At 34.2% G+C, this 22,331-nt stretch overlaps 1 protein-coding gene across 1 annotated transcript in view; it reads left to right on the forward strand.

Annotated features, from left to right (window-relative positions):
- Positions 1-22,331, forward strand: part of px (MAP7 domain-containing protein plexus) — a 240,657-nt gene that overhangs the window by 69,476 nt on the left and 148,850 nt on the right. The window contains exons 3-4 of the mRNA XM_089648724.1: positions 3,385-4,388; positions 7,287-7,430. Of these exons, the coding sequence (XP_089504850.1) occupies positions 3,385-4,388; positions 7,287-7,430 (1,148 nt within the window). The remainder of the gene's footprint in view (positions 1-3,384; positions 4,389-7,286; positions 7,431-22,331) is intronic.

Here is a 22,331-nt window from a genome sequence, read left to right on the forward strand (position 1 = left end):
GAGCGGTTTTATCAATCTGGTTGAGTTGAACATACAATAGCGTATTATCCAAGGTTGATATTATCAGTTGCGAACTTACCAAAATACAAGAGATCCATAAAATAATATTTCTCTGATGGTTTTTTAAATAATGTTATGTCTATATTGTTTATATTTCTATTATGATTTGATTTATATCTACAACCTCTCACCATGGCTATAAATGTATTGTTTTGTAAATTTTTCGTTTTAAATAATAATCTTTTGTTTTGTATAATTTTTTTAATTTGTATTCCTTTCTTACAAATTTAATTTACTTATTCCATATTATGCTGTCTCAGTAGAAGTAAAGTCACAAGGCGGAAATCCATAATTGGTTTTATTTTACATTATAATACTTACGTACAAACTGATTAAATGTAAACTGTCGATTTGTGAAAATTAATAAATAATGCATCGTACGCGATAAGGGGGTGTGGCTATCAAGTTGAACTATTATACCGCAGCCAGAGCATCCAACAAACCAACCGCCAACCAAGTTGAGTCGTCTGTAGCGTAGTTGAGCGGTTGGACCAACTTAACACAGCCCGCCCAGGGAGCCGTCGCGCGTAGTTGTTTGTGAGTGTACTTTTAACGAATAAAAATATATAAAATGACAGGTATGCCTAATAACGTGAAGTTTAGATAAAAAATTTTAACATTATGCGAGGATTTAACTTGAACGTAGTATCCCACAAGTAGTATGTACTCTGATAGAGATACCAGAAACAAAACTGTTGTGATCTTTTTGGAGCAGTTTAAGTGTATTAAAAAGGTTGCATCAGATGAAACCTTAAAAACTATTTTTTTAGTAGCGTCATATATGGCTGAATTTTTTTCATTCCATAAGACATTTTTTTTTGCCCACGTTTGTCTTTTTCTTTTCATCTTAACGATTTTAATAGAGTGATCGATTTTTTGGTAAAGCAGGAGGCATGCTGTGCGTGTTCCCCATAAGAGCAACTGACGAAATTGAATCAACACTCAACAGTTGACAAACGACGGTTGAATCAACCAAATTGAGTGGTCTGTAGGGGCTTTAATGCATACAGTTTATACATAATCTGTTTCGATTTTATAATATGGCTACCAAATTAAATATGCGGTCAATGCAGAGTATGATAAAAGATAAAAAAGTATTAAATTTATTTATTTGATAAGTAAGCAATTAAACATGAAAAATAACTATTCAGAATGATTATTGGGCATTCTAGTTTATAATACAGGGTTTTCCAATAAGAGGTGTTATTTTGATATTCAATCGTAAAAGATCAATGGTTTCGTTGCTTGTGTGGCACGTAGCGCCGTCTTGTTGAAAGTAAACGTTGTCCAGATCAATACCATCCAATTCCGGCCATAAAAATCATTAATCATCTCTCGATAGCGCAATCCATTCACCGTAACTGTTGCTCCAGCCTCATTTTCGAAAAAAGTAAGGTCCAATGACTCCGCCGGACCATAAACTGCATAAAACAGTCACACATTGAGGATAGAGAGGCTTTTCAACAATAACTCTTGGGTTTTCCGAGCCAATTTTGACAATTTTGCTTTTTGACGAAGCCACCGAAGTGGAAATGGGCCTCATCACTCAAGATGATTTGCATTTGATTCACTGAAGTGAATTTTAATAATTTCAATGCGTTGTTGAAGCGTGTATCGTTCCATTTTTATTAATGGCGTAGTTTCTACTTGTCAAATGTCAAAAATGACAGCTTCAAAATTAACATCTACCGAAATAGCGGGCTATTCAAAATAACACCTCCTATTGGAAAACCCTGTATAAAAAGTATGCATCATTATTATCATGTGATAAATGATTTAGAATTAATTGCCTGATGTAATCATTATTAATTTGTTATTTATTTTTTATGCTGTACTTATGGAAGCCGTTTTGTTTCATCATTCGCTATTATTTTTTTTATAATTATCTGTACCCCGCCAGATAGAGAAACAATAGCGCGTGTTACTTTTACGTCCAACAGGGTTCCATGCTAACTCAACGCAGTGACTATTCAACACACTTTCAAAAAGTGATATAAAGTCATTAAAAACGATGAAATTTTTTTAACCTAACGTACTTTTAACCCAGTTAATAAAGTTTTTGTTTCATCACTTTCCATGACTTTATATAACTTTTTAAAGATGTGATGAATTATCATTTTGATGATTTATCCGGTCACCGTCCAACAGATGGGGCTGTTTTTTTATAAATGGCATGTTTGTCCAACAGATTACGCTGTTTTTAAAAAAGCTTGTGTTTACCTCTCACAAGTGACCTCTACAGATAGGTATACAAAAACACGCGTATTGGGATGCAGCAATCGGTGGAGAACTTTTGAAGATTTAAGATTTTGAACAAACGAATATTATAATTTTTATATATATATATTCATTTATTAGTCTAAGAAAAAATTGTTAATTTTTTTGTATCTATAAAATATTTTTTTACTCTGTCATTTTTAATTCACAGATTTTCAAACTTTGGAGGTTTGTCAAGAATTGTATTAAATACAATAAATAAATTAGTGGTTTTCTGTGAATATGTAGGCGTACATATAGAGAATGGAATATATTCATACATAATCTTCTGACCCTTGACATGATCCTATTAGTATTTTTTTTTTTTTTTTAAAGAAAGACAAACATTCCCGGGTTACGAATAACCTGACAATATTTGAAAAACTCCTACTACCACCACAGTAAGCTGAAAATGTTGCTTGTGTTGTGATGGAGGACTTAGCCAGCCGAGGAATTGAACACACTACGCCTGGGTGGGACCCAAACGCGATGTCAACTCAGCCACCGACAGTATTTGAATTAGAATTTAAAATGTTCAATTTACTTATTCATACCATGCGTCCTGCTTTTTGGGCTCTTTGTGTTTTGTCAGACTCTGAGATTTTTTGAGATTTTTCTGCGCTACTCGCATGTTGCAATACAAAACCCTTTTGTATTCACATTGTTTTATTAATTTTGTATATAACACATTTTAAGAGTCTTACCGACAAAAAAATGAGTGTCGCTCTGAAGGAATCCTTTTTTAGGAATGGAAGAGAATGGTTTTGAAATAAAGAATTTTAAAATGTACCTATAATTCGTGTTGGTAATACAGCAAGTTACTTAGCGCCTATAATAGAAATCTGTATTTTAGTGAAACTCTTATGGTTTGAGACTTTGCTAATTATTAGCTAAGACACTGTACCTAATATGAATTTTAACCACCACGTCTTCCTGAGGCGAATCTGACTAATTGAAATTAATCAAACAAAATTGGATTTGTAAATATTGTAATTTAAGCAATTTGTCTTGCATGTCTTTATGTAATAATTTTTTTCCTGTCGAATAACTAAGTCTCTCTCTTTTCAGGTGCTGACATGTCCTTCCAAGGCGAGTACGCATCTCAAATGTTGGGTCTCAACTCTGAAGGTTCCGGAGGTCACCCGCCCCCCTCTCCTGCTGCCCCCTCCCCGTCTCCCTCACCGTCACCTGCCGCCAGACCCTCCTCCAGAGACCTCCAGCGAAGCTCCCAACCGCCAAGTCAGCCCACCACCCCTAGATCAGACCCTAACCGACAGTACGAAGCAGCTGTCAGATACCACCAGGACGCGGCCAGGCGAACCCAGGAACAACCCAAAGAGAAACAACTGGAACCAACCTACCACCCTTACCCGCCTACTAAACCATACCAAGACCTTAAAATGACCGGATCACAATACGAACACCAATTAAATTTCGCCACCACGCCACACCACTATCCAACAAAAGTTAAAACCGTCAGCGAATTAAATGCATCAGCACCTACAACCCAAGAAATCAACCTGAAATCGAACGTAGCAAATGATTCTACACGGTTGCAACAAGAACAACAGCAGCAACAACAGCAGCAACACTACCCGGCCAAATACAACGCGGTCCACAACTCGCGTTACGACAATAGGACAACCGTCAAAGGACATATAAGCGTCCCGCCAGTTGTCGAAAAGATTTCGCACTCAAAACAGTACGAAACGAAATACCAAAAGCCGGACGATGGCAAATCACATCCGGTTCCATTAAAATCGCATTTGCTGTCGGCGAACATGACCCAAGATCCTGTTGACGGCGTTTTGGATCTGCGGAACATTCCAAAGGAGACGAACGTCATTTCGCTGGGCTCCCAGCACTCGAGTTTATCTGAGCCGAGCGGGTATCTCGACTCGGCTAAGAGCTCTCATTCCGTGTACTCGGGGAATTCCAACTCGAGTTCTGACCGGGACATCTTGGATCTGTCGATGCCGGATAAGAACTCGGTGACGGAGGTCTGTTATGTTTGTGGGGACGAGTATACAAGGGGATCCTTATGCAATCTGAACACTAAAGAACCTAAGGATGTAAGTACCTACCATTCTTTTTATTACTTTCTAAAATAGTATACTTCATTTTAAATACTTCCTAACCAAGCTCTTGAATTCATTTTTATCAGCTTTTAACTTAAATATTTCTAATGGTAAGTCTTTAACTCTTCACTTAACCCATCGGCATACCTGCCGCCGAGATTGGGCGGCTGCACTTCTTTCACAGCGGCATATTGAGCTGCTAAAACTCCCCCCACGTACTCGGGTAGATTATAATAAAATCTCAATTTTTATGAAATCTATATAAAAGTAGAAAAAGTGTTTCGTTTGAGGTGCAATACTGCACACTAAGAATCCGTCTGAAGTATGCACAGATGTCACAAATGATAATCAGTATGTCGACGGGTAAAACGTTATTTTTCCTTAACCAACAATCAAAGTAATATTCTTACAAATTGAACATTTTCAAGACATCACATTTAATGACACAATATTATAGTACTAAAATGACACTGAAACGTGTCATTTTTTTAACAATAGTTTGCGCTAATCAAGAATAAATTTACAACTGCTTTATTTAATGATCATTTGTCAGCTAGATATGTAGTTCTAATGTTATATTATAAATAAAGTTAATAGGGGACAATTATTCTTCATAGTTACCTTAATTAACACCATAGATTTTTTTTTCAATTATTATTTTTTTCTTTATTCATAAAATATATTTGTATACAGTTTTTTTTTGCACGCTTTTCGACTACCACACTAGATACATATCCGTATTATTAACGATCTAGTAACAATATGCAATTTGTCCATTCATTAAAAATCTGCACAAGAGAGAATATAATGTTGTAGGTGACAAAAATTTGTTTTAAATACGAAAATCACAATTTTACTATTCGATTTTCAATGTAAAAGTAGCGGTTTTAGTAATTTATGAACTGTTTTTAATTGCAAGTTAAAACACGATAATCAAAATAAAATATCTGTTGATTCTTGCGAAATACCATTCCGTTTTTTTAAATTTGGTGTTAACAAATCTCATGCTCTACACTGTAGGTGGCGGTCTAGCTCTTCGTTCGGTCTAGTATGTTTTGAATGAACCTAAGATATATGACGGAAGGTCCCAATGTGCTGATATTCGGAATGCACCAATGGTATTCATTTTGGATTCATCTTGCGCACCGTACGATTTGGACGGTGGCAAATGGATTTTGTACAACGGAATTTGAATGGCGCTCTGTTTAAAGTTTTTTAAAATCATAATACAAATTAGTCTTATTTTTTTATTTTTTGTTATGAAACTTCCAAGCACTACACGAATGCTGTTTAGAGAAACCACATATTGCCATTTAAATTTTCACATTTAATAATGGATGACATTTTTTGAGAATAGATTTTAAACTTCGCCAGCTAGCTAGCTTTGAGTGGATTAGCAGATAGCACTATCATAATAATACATTATTATTAAATGACTTGCTGTAAATTCATAATAAAATCATGAATAAAATTTACTTCCTAAAAAACCACTAAAGGTGCCTACAGACACCCGTTCTGATATGCAAATTTAGCGCAAGCCTGGGCCTGTCAAAACTGATACAGCCTTTCTAAAAGGCGTGGTGTAAATATTACGCAGTGCGTAAGGTCAGAATAGTGAAAAACTTGAATAATTATTACCATGGCGTTTGTTTGATTAAAACGGTCTTAAACCAAAAAAAATAGTTCTGTACAATTATCCACATCCACTCATTATTAATGCACTACCTGTACCCCGCCACGTGTTGCTGTGGCTCTGTCTTTCTGTGCAGATAGAGAAACAATAGCGCATTTTGATTTTACGTCCAACAGATGGCACCAAGTTGGCGTTTTTCAAAAAAGCATGTTTTTACCTGTCACAGGTGACATCTATATAATATAGGTATATAAAATCACACCCGTATTCGGTCGCAACGCTGTGTCAAAATTTCAAAGCAATCGGTGAAGAACTATCAGAGATTTAAAATTTTGAACAAACGAACATTTACATTTTTATTTATACAGATAGATAGAAACAAGTAGTCTGTAAGGGCCTTTAGATAAACCTTTTGGGGTTAGAATACTATGATCTCAAATAGTAATAGGAAATATAATTGTTTACGCTGTTATTTCAATGACAACAGGCAGTGCAATAATGCATACTATTTATATTTGTTTATATTTTCATAACCTTTGACATAGAGTGCAAGCGTGATCTAGGTAAAAATGTCTCATTATATTATGTTTTCTTGTTAATGGTTCTTAACGAGTCAACTGGTTTTTCCGCGCATGTGCATGACAATTTTTCATGATGGAATTTTAAGCTTTATGCCTTAAATGTATAAAGCACAAAATAAGACAATCATGTCACTGTAGATTCTACTTTTTATTTCTTGAATGTAGCCTCTGTGACGGCTTACGAAATAAATTTTCTACTTAAGTTTAAATTCTTTTTCACTCAACAAATATCCAAAAAATAAAATATTTGAATTTTCAAATAAAGTTTAAGAAAACACATTTTTATTATTGTTTTCAGTGTAGGGCATGTATTCGGTTTTAAGAAGAAATAATAAATCCAGCTGTATTTTTTTGACAGTATGTTTATTCCAAGGAAACTTCTTACAATATAAACATGAAATATAGATGAATAATAAGACGCATTATCTGGTAAAACAGTAAAGTATTACAAAAAAATAAATCATTTTTTTTATTCCGATATTTGAGCAAAACTCATTGAGGTTTTTCGTGCAGTTCCGCTGTCTTTCAATTCTCAGGGTATTTTGAGGATTTTCTGCTCTGAATTTCAAGAGTTTAAAATCATTTACATTGCTAGATTATCACTAGAGTTTATTTATTTGATGTGAGATGGGAAATTCCAGTAACAAAGTAATAAACGAATTGGCCGTTGTGTTTCAGGCGTCCAAGAACCAACCCTTCTTCCCGATCTTCAATGAGCAGCACCCTCGGCCCGCGCGCTCGCGCCCCAAGGATGCGCAGGGCCTCATCCAGGCCTGCGTGGCCTGCCAGCACCACCTGCTGCAGCAATGGCACAACTTCCAGGTCAGTCACTTTCTCTTCCAGGTCTATATATCGGATGTTTGAGATGGTTCACTTTGGGAGTAGTTTTATTATAGCCTTGCATGGTCAAGGATAAGTATCAAGTGTGGTAGTACCAACATTGTCAACATACGACAGGTGGCGTTCAAAGTGGCAACAGAAAATTGAATATTTTTTTACAATATTTAGTTAGACAGTTGTTTAAAAGCTACTCTTAAAAAATAGGATCCAAATTACTTAACTCTGTGAAGAAAAAAGTGAACCATTAGAAATATATTTTGGAGTTCCACAAGGCTGTACACTAGGTCCAATTCTATTTTTAATCTACGTCAACGATCTTTCTAAAAGACAACAGAATTTAGAGCTAAACTTAAGACTCGTCTTTCAATCATACCCATAGATGGTAGAAGTGAACACTGCACACCCAAATTACATAGCTTGGCTAGCCGGTTAGTCCTTACCTAAAGTCACTTACTGAAAATATAAATTATTTCACGCACTAGGTGAGTTGAGCTACTGCCATACAAAAAGTCAGAAACCTTTCACAGTCCGTGACATTGTAAATAACTAACAGACTTAAAACTTTAAAAGACGTGGTGTTAATATTACACTGCGCTTAAGGTCAGAACAGTGAAAAACTTGACTTATTGCCATGACGTTTGTTTGGTGAAAACGGTTTTAAACCAGGCTTGAGGCCGGTTTTACAACATCGACGTTGAACGGGCGTGTAAGAATCTAATTCGTAAGACGGTGAAAGATACAAATAAGCATTAATAATTAACCCTTTGCACTCCTAATTTTTTTTTTAATTACCTACTACCAACTCCTTAATTAATTTACAAAAAAGGGATAAAAAGTGGCCTCAATAAAAAGTCAAACAAAAATTTTTAAAATATGTAATTTTTATTACTCTTTCTTTACATTGAGTACAAAAAACATAGAAATATATAAAATTAACAACTTAATATGCCCTTATTCACTACTAACGAAATATTTGCTACTAAAAACAGTAAAAACAAATGTAAATACACAAACAGAACAAAATATTATGTGATAACAAGTGAATAGGTATAAGAATCCTTTGTTATGTGTTGGGAGAAATCCCTCAGCGCTTCCTATTGTTACGCAGGTAGACAGGCAAGTACCTACCTACTTACATGCGTCGCAACCAAATAACTGCGCAGTGCATTTACAAGGTTAAAAATAATACGATTTTAAAAATTATCTAAAAGGCGAAACTTGACGAGATATATGTATTTTGCGTATTCGGAATATTCAGAATGAGATATAAAGTGTTTAAAAGAAAAAAAAATACATTTGATAATTTAAATTATTTTTCGAAATTGCGTTACTATAATGTCGAGTATGACTCGACATAGGAGTTGGTGTAAGAAATATAATGTCGAGCCACACTCGACAAAGGAGTGGTATGAGTTAATACATGTAAACCAAATTAGAATTTTTAAGGTTTTTACTGTTAATAATTAGAAAGTGTCTAAAAGTCATATTTTTACAGCGTCCTTGGGGTGATTTTTCTCCTCAAGGATGCTTCAGAAATTATCCAATTATTATTAATGATTTTCTGTGAAACAAAGAAAGACAATTAGAGGAAAAGAAATATACAGTAAACCTAACCTATTCTTTTGTCACATTCTGTACTATCTTGGGTACAGGTTAAGGCTCGGTTGCTTTATTTTATTTTATTTTATTCGTGGTTCATCTAAAGCCGTGGTACAGTTACTAAAATATGGGTTCAATTCCTAGATACCACTGAATCTTTTTCTGATTGTTCCGTTTCAAATTTGCATTTGAGAGTCGCTAATACTGTCTTCAATTAAATATTACAATATGAGATTTTTCTGCTTAAGTTGTTAAACAAAAATTATAGGCGTGTTTAATGACCAGATCTGGCTAGTTGGGGCACTCGTGAGAACTTAAGAGGAGAAATGTGCAAAAGTAAATTTTTTGCAACCTCTTATGTTAAGTATACATTTGCGAACCGAGCCACGAAATATAGGAAAGGAACGAAGCAACTGCAAGCGGCGTTTCGCGCCCTTTGCGGTTGCTTTGTTCCTTTCCCATGAGTGGAGGTTCAGTTTGGCAGTTCGGCTCGCGTATGTATACGTAGCAATAGGTAGTAATTAATTTTTTCTTTTTTCAATTATTTGCACAAATTTTGGTGTAGCAATAAAGCATTAAATATGAAATTAATTCAATATCCTTATTTGGGTGACTGGATAACTCATCAAAATGATAATTCATCACATCTTTAAAAAGTTATATAAAGTCATGGAAAGTGATTAAACAAAAACTTTATTAACTGGGTTAAGTAGGTTAGGTTAGGTAAGGTTTAAATTTTTTTTTTTCACGTTTCTAATGACTTTATTTCACTTTTTAAAAGTGTGTTGAATTGTCACTGTGTTGAGTTATCATGGAACCCCTTATTTGTTATCTAAATTCAATGTATGTTTTTGTAGAATTATTATTGTTAACCTCTCAGACAAAGACATTTATTTACTATGTGTTCCTTTGAGAACTGTCAAAACGTGATAATTTTTGTGTTATTTACGAGTTTTGCTAAAAGCTTCATAACTCACGTTTTGGGAAACGTAGCCTCATTCTAAAAAATGTTTTGGAAAGATTATGAAATCCACTATCGCATTGTGTTGTTATACGTAAATATTTGCGTTTCTAAATATACATTTTATGAAAACGTCAAAAATATGTGAGAATCGCTTACCATTATTTCAAAGCCGTGAAAAATGTACTTTTTTCTGAGTATCATAAAGAAATAACACTTTATATATTGAAGAAATATAATTAAAAACTATTAGTCACCTCAAAATATTAACCGTCCAAACTAAAATATTTTTAATAAATTATTTAGAAACGCAATAAATTATGAACGAACAAGATGACAGATTCAATCGGCTTAGATAATGCACTTCTACGTTCCATAGATATTCTTGAATACAGACGCGTAGCGTTATTCATTATCGATACTCTGTTTTTTAAATCATGGCAATCCGTATACTAGTGATGGAAATAAATCAATTTTTGTAAAATCTCGCGCTTTTACGTGAAAAGACGTTCTAATGTCTTGACCGCTATTATCATATTTACGTCTTTTGACGTTCTAATGTTCTGAGTGGTTAAAAAGTAAATTCTGTTTGTTCAGAGGTTTAATCATTTATGAGAAGTATTGATGACTAAGGTTTTGTACTGAATTGCTATGATGTTATCACATTGTGTCTTGTTTTTCATAACACTAACGATGTTCTGTTGACCCTACAACCTAACAACTGTTGACCTCTTAAGGTCTGTTGGTCAAAACAGAGGAAGGTCATTAAGTTTTGTTTTTGTTGTGGGAAAATTGTAAAAACAAATAATGATAGTAGATGTTGAAATTCATTGGGTATTTTTCATGGCGGCTCAAGGAACACAATTATTTACGTTGTAACTTATTGGTTTTATATCTATCAAGACCTGATCTACTAAACGAAAAGAAAAAAAAATTAACTTTTTTTTTAATACATATTAAAAAGAAGACTTCTTTAATTAAGGCGATGCACTACGTCGTGTAATATTTTAAATTAAGCCGCTATCAATAACAACCCTTACGTAGATGGCGATAAAGTTTAAATTCCCGCTTAACACCATCCCCCTGTTTTGATTTATGCAAGAAAAAAACATGGCCAAAAAGTGCCTTTTATTTTATTTTGTGGATATTCAGGCATAAATATTTATTTTTTTTCTGATCATTTTATAAATAACTTAATTTTCCACATTATACAGGGTGTCCGGAAACTCGTAGTACAAGCGGGAAACTGGTGAATCTACATCACATTTGGAGTCGATTTTGTAGTAAATTTTTTTTTGATTTGAGTTTTCGTTATCGAGTAAATCGAGTTTGAAGTTGATTTTTTTTTTTTTTTTTTATCAAATTCTTATAAAATATTACTGAAGATCAAAGTACCCAACTAATTAAAACTATTTGAAAGTAAAACAAATGAAGAAACTCGGATTTGAAGCATTATTTTGAAATCACCCTTCATTTAACCCGGTGTAATCATAAAATATTTCTGCTCTGCAGGGTTAAAACATCTGTTGTTCAACCCTAAACACCCACAGACATAGGAATTAATAGACGAGAAGATAAAGGCGAGGGGTAAAATCAACTGTTGAAGAACGAAGGGAGTGAAGATGACTGTGATTCGTCAATAAATCAATCTGACAGTAAATAGGCATCTCGCATTATAATATCACCATTTACTTCTTAAAAGTAAAATCTGCTTTGAATGAATAGACATTTTTACATGGGAGCGCAAATTACTCGCCACGTTATGAACAAATTTGCGAAGTCCAAATTCGGCAAAGTAAGGCAGCTTCTATATTCAGAGTCGTAGTTAGTTTCAGAGTATTTAGTTAAGACACTTTTATAAATGTTCATAATTTACTTCCCAGCAACCAACCAGCTTTGTGTTTCGCGTCCAGACGTTTCTCGATGTGATAGTAACAACTGATTCATATTATACGATGTGAATATGCTTAAAATAAAATAAAATAATGCTTATATATGGAATGTAATACGACAATTGGGTTTATTCTCTTTTTTCGCATCTATTTTTACCAGTTTTCATAGTACAAGTAAACATTTTGCCGTGTTATTTCGTAAAATGAACCGATGATGCCTTGACCATAGTTCGCACAAGAATGATGACGTCACGTTTTCAAATATCACTTGAGGCCGTACGCGAGCCCAGCCGGCTCAATGGAACCGGTATGGGGAGTGGGGATAATACGCTTTTAATCACTTAGGGCAGGTCTACCTAATATTCATATGTCTATGTAAACACCAGAAAAAACTTTAACCCTAAAATAGCCGAAAAATATTTTTTTTTGGTTTTTTTTTTTTTTTGAAAATGCTCAAATCAAAGAACTTTATGTTTTTTTGGGTTCCCCATGTGGTGTAGATTCTCCAGTTTCCCGCTTGTACTACGAGTTTCCGGACACCGTGTATAATAAAATCATAACCGAAAATGGGTTCGTTAGTAGGAGATTTTGAACTTTAAACCAGTTTTCATAGGCCCATACATTATTTTTTTTGGGCTTATAAAAAGACTTATATAAAAAAATACTCGATTATTTCAAAGGCCAAGATGTATTCTACTCGCAGTATTTAATTAAAGCATCTGAAACATTTCTAGGCGACCAAATTTTCAAACCAAAAACACATGATTTTGCATTACTACGTATGGCATCACCTTAAGTTCTACCTTTTTAAATTTGTTCTTCCAAAGTTTTCAAAACCAATTCAAAATTATATATATTAACTTGGTTATGTGTTAATATTTACTAGTAATTCTACCCGGCTGGTTTTGTAACTAATTTAATGTTTTAAGGCTCTATAGATGGCCTCCATAGTCGAGGGATAAGGCTCTCGACTAGCGATCTGGAGGTCGCGGGTTCAAATTCCTTAATTTAAACATTATATTTGTGTCACCTTCCAAAGTGGAAGATACAGTATCACCCTGGGTATCTATTCCAGAGTCTCTACCACGAATTACTCTCTATGCGCCATCTACGAACGAAAATCTCTACGACTTTTGTCATAAGTTCTATATTTATACATTCTTGAGTGTCGCACGGTTGAAGAGATGACTGTGTTGGCAACCCTGTGAATATTGTCTATGTTTCTGATGTGTTTGAGGTTTCTATGGAGTTAATTTATTACATTAGTGATGTCGAAGGCTCTATCATGGACGACTCAAATTTCTTTTGGAAATATGTTAAATCCCAAAAAGAAAATGGTACTTACATACCTAGTAGTGTGTCATTCGATTCTAAATTTTCCCAAAATCTTCAGGAAACTGTTAATCTTTTTGCTGATTTTTTTAGCGGCGTTTACATTAATGCAAGTGAAGACAGCAATATTTCGTGCTTTGATTTGGTTGAAACTCTTGATATATCTGACTGTAATGTAACCATAGACGATATTATATCTAAGCTGAAGAGTCTTGATTCCCGAAAATCCGCAGGACCTGATAATGTTCCGCCCAGGTTTTTAGTAAATTGTATGCATACATTGTCATATCCTATTCATAAGTTATTTACAAAGTCACTCTCATCAGGTGTATTCCCGGACCTTTGGAAGTTTAGTCTTTTAACGCCCATTTTCAAAAAAGGTAATAAGAGCGAAGTAACAAATTATAGGCCAATATGTATAATGTCTACTTTACCCAAACTTTTTGAAAGCCTAGTACTAGATAAGTTGATATCCCGAATCAATCGAACCATCTCTCCCCTTCAACATGGATTCATTAAAGGTAGATCTACTCTTACCAATTTGATATTGTACACGAATGATATTGTTAATGCCCTTAATGCATCACATCAAACTGATTCCATATATACTGACTTCAGTAAGGCATTTGATAAAGTAAACCACAAAATATTATTACGTAAACTAAAATTGTTGGGAATAAGAGGGAGCATGCTGGAATGGTTTAAGAGTTATCTATTAGGAAGGTACTTAGCAGTCAAGATAGATTCGTTTACTTCTTATACATTTGCTGCCTCGAGCGGAGTACCACAGGGATCTCACTTGGGCCCAATATTATTTTGTTTGTTTATCAATGATATTGTTAATATTTTTACTAATGTTAAAGTCCTGTTATTTGCCGACGATCTGAAGATATACAGAATAATCAAAGACGATGACGATCGCGCAATTTTGCAGTTGAACCTTAATAAACTATGTGCGTGGTGTTCTGTCAATGATTTGCAACTAAATTTAGGTAAATGCCAGATTATCAGTTTTTACAAAGGCAAAAATCCACTTAATTTTTCCTATTTTATGAATGGTGCTAATCTTCTTCGTGTATCACAGATTCGTGATCTTGGTGTTATATTCCACGAGAGTCTACAGTTTAACGAACACATCGATGAAATAACAAGCGATGCGATGAGAATACTAGGTTTTATTTTGAGAATGGGAGCAAATTTTAAAAGTATGTCAACATTAAAACATCTGTATTGCTCGTTAGTACGAAGCAAATTAGAATACAATTCCACCGTATGGTCACCGTACTACAAGGTCCATTCTCAATCATTAGAAAAGGTACAAAATAAATTCCTTCGGTACATTAATTTTAAAATGAAAATTCCAATCGAATTTATAAATTACAATAACTTGCTTGCTGAAACTAAACTTCTTAAATTATCTGATAGAAGAGTGTTAATTGATTTGCTATTTTTATTCAAAATTATTAAATCTTTAATTGACAGCCCTAATTTGTTGGAACTTATTTGCATTAATGTTCCTGCTAGGCAAACTCGCAGTAAAGATACTTTTAAATTTAACAAGAACCTCAACACTAATTATTCTATTTTTTCACCAATTCCTAGAATTCACAACCTTGCGAATAAATACTGTGAACTTATAGATATGTTTGGTTTTGACAATTTTGTGAGCTTTAAAAGGCAACTTATTTCGATTCTATCGGCTAATAATTAACTTTTATAGCTTTAATAATTTTATTACATCTTCTCCCATTCGAAACCTTTCAAGTAAATTATATCCATATTTGTTTGTTTTTTATTTGCTCTACTATACACTTATAATTGTATGCATATACCTACTAACTACTTTTTATACATAACACTATGTTCCATCTCAGATCTTATTATTTCTTATTCATGTCGATATTGCTAAATTCTATTAGTTTTTGCTTTTTACAGGTGCAACTCTTATTTTGTTATTTTTTTTTTTTTTTTAAATCTCTGTTATAATGTTCTTTACCTCACGAGTAAGTTACACTCTAATTTATATTGGTTTATCGATTTGTTAAACTCACAATTAATACTGGGTTTAAACACACCCACTTACTTACTTTTTATGTTGAACTTTCTTTTACTTACTATTTCATGCTTGGGTATATTTTATATTGAATCCATCTTATTAGTGTTTTGCTAATTTGCACAAAATTTTATTATATGTGTTGCTTTCTTACAATTAACTCCATTTATCTTCTTATGTTCAATTATTGTAATCAATGTAAATGTATATTTTCATGTAAAAGCCCATTAGGGCGTAAATAAAAATAATAAATAAATAAATAATAAATAAATTTGAAATGTCAAAAACAAACCGTTGCCGCGTCGTTCTGTCAACGTTTTTATTTGCTACCGCACTTTTTCTGAAATGAATGGCGGTGGTGGATACATATCGAAATGCCAGAAAAATGGTTAAAACAACTTTGCAGAACTAAACGAATCCGATACCAACTTCGAAAAGCGCGCGGGAAACGATCTTTTTTTTTTTTTGTATAAGGCAATTCACCAGGATGCAATGAGAATTTGACAGCTTTGCCGATCTCTACTGCTTCGACCCACTCGTTGTTTAAGTCGAATGAATTTTGACGTATGGCGTGTAGTATGTACTTTCGGTGAGACTCAAGAATAACAAACTCTACCAGTGTATGTACTTTCGGCGGAAATTGCGAGCGATCGAGACTGGGGAATAGAGCACCTGGTGTAAGACCACCATTCAGAATTGAAACGTTACTTAAAATGGCTATAGTAAGCGTGTTTGGTGACCAGATCTGAATAGCCAGGTATTTTTCCACATTCCTCTCCCTCGTCTCCTGCTCTTCCCCACAACCTTCAGCCTCACAACATACCCCAATTGGGGATGCCATAGTCAGATGCTCCAGGCAGTAGGGAGCAGTTGGGACTCTTGTGCGATATTCACTTAAAAAAGGCTAAAAATGAATATAACTTCCACTGGAAATTCCTGGAAAAAATGAAAAAGCTGTGCAAATTTGATGCTAGAGTTCACCATTATTTAGTTTTTGAAGAATTGCGGGGTGCTGTTTGAAGTTTAATAAACATTGTGAAATGAAAATCTTTTTGGTCATTCTAGGAATTGAACTCATGATAACATATTTTGAAATAGTTACTCATATTACTGTATTCAACAACATATCATTTTTAAAAGCTATTTATTGACGTTGCTAATTTATACTAAATATGTCGAGCTATTTAGTACCCTCTCTTCTCGTAAACGTGATAAATATTTGTATAAACATACAAAATTTTCAAATTTAGATATAAACTGCACAAGACGGTACCCACTGACACAAATATTACTCAAATAGTCTGAATAGTATGTCAACCGGACTGCCACCTTATTGCTGCATATAAAGTTGTTTTCTTTCAATTTGTCCATCATGAGTTGTCACATTTTGAAGTTGAAACGGTCAACGGTCAAGTTGACATCAAATTAAAAGATGTCTTATATATTGTTTCAGGGCGGTGCCGCGAAACACATTTCTATTCTCATACAAATTTATGATTTTCTTCTTGTTTAACCCTAAGGCAAGCGCCACACTTGACGGAAATTCCGTCGCGTAACTTCCGCGACGGAACGCCAATACATGTAATTGCATATAAATTACAAATAGCGGGCACATTACGCGGAAGATCGGTCGTTCCGTCGCGGACGATCGGTCGCTCCGTGGCGGACCACCGACACTCGCGTCTGTTCCGTCCTCCGCGCACCGATCTTCCGTCGGCGGAAGATCGGCAAAGTCGCATTCCAAGTATTTGTATGCATCGCGCCACATTCGGCGGATAACACGCGGCGACGACGAACGCACAGGATGTTCGACACTGAAAGATTTATTATCGAAGTGCAAAATAGAGTTTGCCTTTGGGAGAGATATAGCCATTCTAAGTTTTGTATTTTGCTTGGTAATATAGTCCTTCGCTAAATTCAGCAATACATCAAATGATTGTATGGACATTCGATAATATTCGAATACTTTATCTGGATAATTTCTTAGTTGCATATACAAGGTATGAAATTTCCCAATTTCTAGTCGAAGAGTATTTATGGGATGAACCCAATATTTACCTCATAATGCCTATATGCCTCATAAATAGCTATCACTTCTATCGGATCCATTACGACCACGCTGTATAAGCGTTGGCAGTCGACTGATAATCCGCCACTGAATATTCTGTGTGGCTGCAACGTATGGTAACGGATTGACTCCAGCGGAAGATCCGCGACGGAATTTCCGTCAAGTGTGGCGCTGGCCTAAGTGAGTCAAGAAATCCATCTTGCTAGTAACTCAGCGCACTGCCTCAATTTTATGGTCTTTTTAACCTTAAAAAATGCTCCTAGTATATTAAAATAAATTTTATTTGCTTGACAAGGAAATAATGTTTATTAATATTGTATCTTGTCATTTCGTCACTTGCAAACATTGATTTTTTATCTGTGAAAAAGTGTGTCGCAAATTCCGTGTCAAATGTCATAATTTTCCTTCTTCAAAAGTCATAGTACTGAATTTATTTACAGGAAAGTCTTATTTGACTTATTTTTGTGGAGAATATTTGTTTAGCTGGAAAATATACTAAAACTCTAGAATATTTCCTATTTGAAATTATAAAGAAAAAGGTTTTTAAAAAATTACTTACGATATTCAATTTTCAAACGAACATACTGCAATTAAGGCAGTTTGTGCAAGTGGGTCGGTGTGCAGCCAGCACAGCACTGACATAGAATCCGTCCCGAACCAGTGGCAGTTTAATCAAGACTTTAATAAGTTTCTACGGTCATTTAATCAATAGCCACTCATTATATAATATTTTTTTTATGTTTATTCAAGACTTTAACCCTAGTAACTAAACTGTTTTCATTGTTTCATTGTAACCACACTTTCGTCGAGTGGACTACGCAATAAAACATACACATAAATCAAAAATATTTAATTAAGATAGGAACTTGTTACACGGCACAAAAGTAAGGTTTATAATGAACAAATTAAGTACAAATTAATATCAAAATATCAGTCTACACAGTGACCACGCATGTCAACATTATGTGGACCACAAATAGCCTTTCTACATCTGGTGCAACGGTGTTTGGTCATCCTTGGATGGACGCAGGTAGCAAATTTTAGGCACATTTGACGTAGTTGGAACCGGAGCTTCTATTGTAGAAGATTCGCCAACATTAACAATAAATATATGAATGTACGTACCTTAAAAATAAAAATTGTTATTATAACTAAACTTTCATCCAGCGGACGACGAGATAGTCATAGGGCACGTTCTAGTATGCGTGTGGCCGCAATCGCGTCACGTGCTGCACTGTTTACTCAAATTAGGAAGGTAATAAAAGAGTCAAGGTCGGGGAGCGGGGGGAAGTAGGTGATTTCGAATTTATTATTTTTCGCCGAGTAGCACGTCGTCTAGCGATTAGTTATCTTGGGTTAATATGTTTCTACGGCCATTCAATCAATAGCCACTCATTATATAATATGTTTTTCATAACATTCGAGAGAAAAAAAAAACATTTCTCTGAATATATTTAGCTGTCCTGGGGAAACTACATATTTTCTTTTAATAAATATATAAACACATTATCTGATACGACGGTACAATTTAAATAACATCATTAAAACTATAAACCAATAATATAGGGTGCTGCCATTTGTGATGTTATTAAATTTGAAATACCTTACAAAAACGACTTTACAGCTGTGATAAGAAGTAAGTAATAAAATTAATTTAGTTGGATTTCTTACCAGAGAGAAGGCTTATCAGATGTATTCCATATCAATGGTTTGCAGGTTATCATTGAAATTTGACTTCAGCATTTAGTTAGTGTTTTTAACTACTTGCAGTGCTACACAGTGTGGAGATAGAGACATAATAATTGATATAGACTTGTGAATAATTCATTAAATGTGATAAAAATCATAATAAATAATAATAATATAATAATATGCGCTTTCACCTGTGATTTTTTAATTTGTTAAACTTAAATTGAACATTTATTTTTATATATTCTTAACATAGGTTCACATTTTTTTATTAAAAACGTATAGGCCTTTTATAGAATGTGTTTTTGGACTTAATAATAATAATTGGTGGAGAATTTAAATTGATACGGGTCGTTTAAATGTGTAAAAATGTTTGTGCGTTTGATTCTCTAAAACCTCGTCTCCAGCGTGAACCAAATGTTTGTCCAAACATGAAATATTGGAGCCGGACCACAATTTTTTTTTGTTTTCCGTGGCCGATGGAAAATAAAAAAATACTCCAACCCAAGGTTTTTGTTTGATGTTTTGAAATCATTTGGTCGCTGGAGACCTGACTTTGCGAGCAGAATTAATATTGTGCTGCGTATATGAACCACGAATTACGGGAAACGAACTAAACAACTGCAAGTGGCGTGAAACTTTCGTTCCCTTCCCATAATTCGAGGCTCGGCTCGCGTTTCGGTTCGCAAATGTGTATGCAGCATTATGTACAGCAGATTTTCTGTGTTTAAAAAATATTTCAGTTTGTATAAATGATTCATCATAAACTATCGATTGATATCACGACAAACTTTGTCTCCAGCTTCTCTCATATGTGCAAGCATTATACTGAGTTTTGGGCTCTACCCTATTCTATTCCGACATCCTTTGCACAGAGTAACTACGAAGTGTGCCCTTAAGGGTGAGGGGAACAAACCAACTGGCGCGGAGTGGGGGAAGTGGCATGGGCGATTTCCTTTCAGTAATTCGTCAATTATATGAAACAACAGTCTGCAAGCAACTCGCATTGTAGTATCACTATTTTAGTCTTCAAAAATTATCGGATCCACTGCCAACTCTGCTATTTAGCGGAGTTCGAATAACTCCTTACCAGCCAATTGGCATGTACCTCAATATAACTTCCAAAGCTTTGTGATAATCCGGCAACTGTTGCAATGTGTTATTTTTATGCTGGCTCTGTGCTTGAATGAATCAAATGTTGCCCGCTGTTTTAGTCCACGCGCGGTTTGTGACTACCTACTCTAGTTTTATAGTTTCTAAGTTATAACATGTTGAATATGGGTGACAGAGTTTTCCAAGCGTTCGCTGTCCGAGGCTGGCGTGAACCTGTTAAGTCTGCTTACGAATAAATAGTCCTTTTTACAATGACGCAGGGATTCCTCGCTGTAACTGCGAATCCCAAATCGAGTGAAAAAAGTTGGTCTTATTTCCAAAATCGAATTTTTATTTTACAGTATTTAGTTAGACACTTTTGTCAATGTTTGAAACACTGAATATCCTTCAATTTTTCATCATCTCTGTTACTAAAATACTATTGCTGGCTGAAGAAGACAACATTTCACTACCGTGTAATTCACGAATTTGTAAAGAAGGATCTTTGAATCGAGCTCAAGTTGAATAAATGAAAGCACGGGCACGTCATGGATTTCTTGTTTATTTTTCAACGACACATTAAATTTTTGATCTCTAATAATTGATGTTTCGGAGCGTTAAGGATATATATAGCTAATTAGACTATTTTGGTCAGTAATTGCGTCTTGTTTGTGGCATTAGTTTATAGATTTGTATGTTTAATAGTAGGTAAGTATATCTATACTTATTAATTGTCCAGCATCCCTTCTACAGACCTGTCCCTCACTAATTTGTGGGATGTGTATGTTTCTGTTTCCCACCCAAGAACACCATTCAATGATATCTCATAGTTGAGTAACGTTCGCAACGTTTAATTAATGTTCGCAACACTCCTTCAAATTTCTAAACCAATGTTAACACATTAAACAAACAAATTTTACATGTCGTCTCAAAATACAAATGTTGTCGGAATTACTATTGTGTTTACGTGGATAGTCTCCTGCAAGTGTCGTCTTCGTAAATAATGTCACTACTATCATTTGCGGCACTCTGATATTACTAATACTGATGCAATCATATCATCAGTGTTGTGGCAAGTTTGAGCTGCCAGGCCAGACTGTTCTGCTGCCCTGGCTGTGAAAGCATTGTCCAAATACAGTATTTACGCCTGTCGCGCAGTGGCCATTTAATATTTGTTGCTTCGGAGTTTGCCGCTAAGCCACTAAATATAGTATTATTATTTACACGTCATATTTGTTTTGATTTGCAATGAATCTTTAATGGTTAGAACATTTATATTCCGTTGCTGGGGATCTTTGTTGGTACACCGGTTAAATGCATGTATAGCTTTCCAATTATATTAAAAATGATAATTATATTAAAAATATTGTCCTCTCCTAAACACAAGCAGCTGCTTTATTAGGAGAGTGATTGAAATATTGGTGTTTATATTGTTATAAAATTGTAACCTTGTTTATATGTTTCAATAAAAAAAAAAATTAAAAAAAATGACAGCGTTTGATTAAAATAGAAAGTATCAAATACTAATTTCAAGTTATGTTTGAATTTAAGTGTCATTTTCAAAATTGGAATTGATTGTGCGAAAAAGTCAGATAAGCAATAAAATAGATACCTATCTATAATATTTTAACAAAAAAAAATGAATTGGAATTATAATATCCCATGATTTTTCAAGGGTCTGTGTGAGGTATTTTTACATAAAATAAGCGTCTAAACGTGAACCTGTCTGCTGGGGTGGTACTATCGTATCGTTTCAAGATTTTTCGCGGGTCTGCGTTAATTGCTTTATATTTCTGATTATGTTTGGATTACCCTCCTCTATTATTTTCAAATATTTATCTTTGATGGATTCACCAATTATTGTATTAATTTTATAAATACTTTATATTATCCATACTACTAAATTTTAATTACATATATCTAAACTAAATCTTCTATTCTATTCTATATCTATTTGTTAGATATTAGATATTAAAACACTTATTATTATTATTATATTATTTTGTCAGCTCCTGTTATCTTTACTGTACTTGAATATCTTTTATCTTATCTTCCGTGTAAATGCAGATTTATTGTTGCATTTAAACATACACATAGTTTTGTCATTTCATTATCTGTTATTTTGTTTGTTTTAATCAAGTGCAATCGTGATGCAACACTGTTGTTTTCCGTCTCATTTTCCTGATTGGGTCGGGGA

This window comes from Hesperophylax consimilis, chromosome 28 (assembly GCF_061612785.1).
Source record: "Hesperophylax consimilis isolate HC1 chromosome 28, BYU_Hcon_1.0, whole genome shotgun sequence".
In the NCBI taxonomy this organism is placed as follows: Eukaryota; Metazoa; Arthropoda; class Insecta; order Trichoptera; family Limnephilidae; genus Hesperophylax; species Hesperophylax consimilis.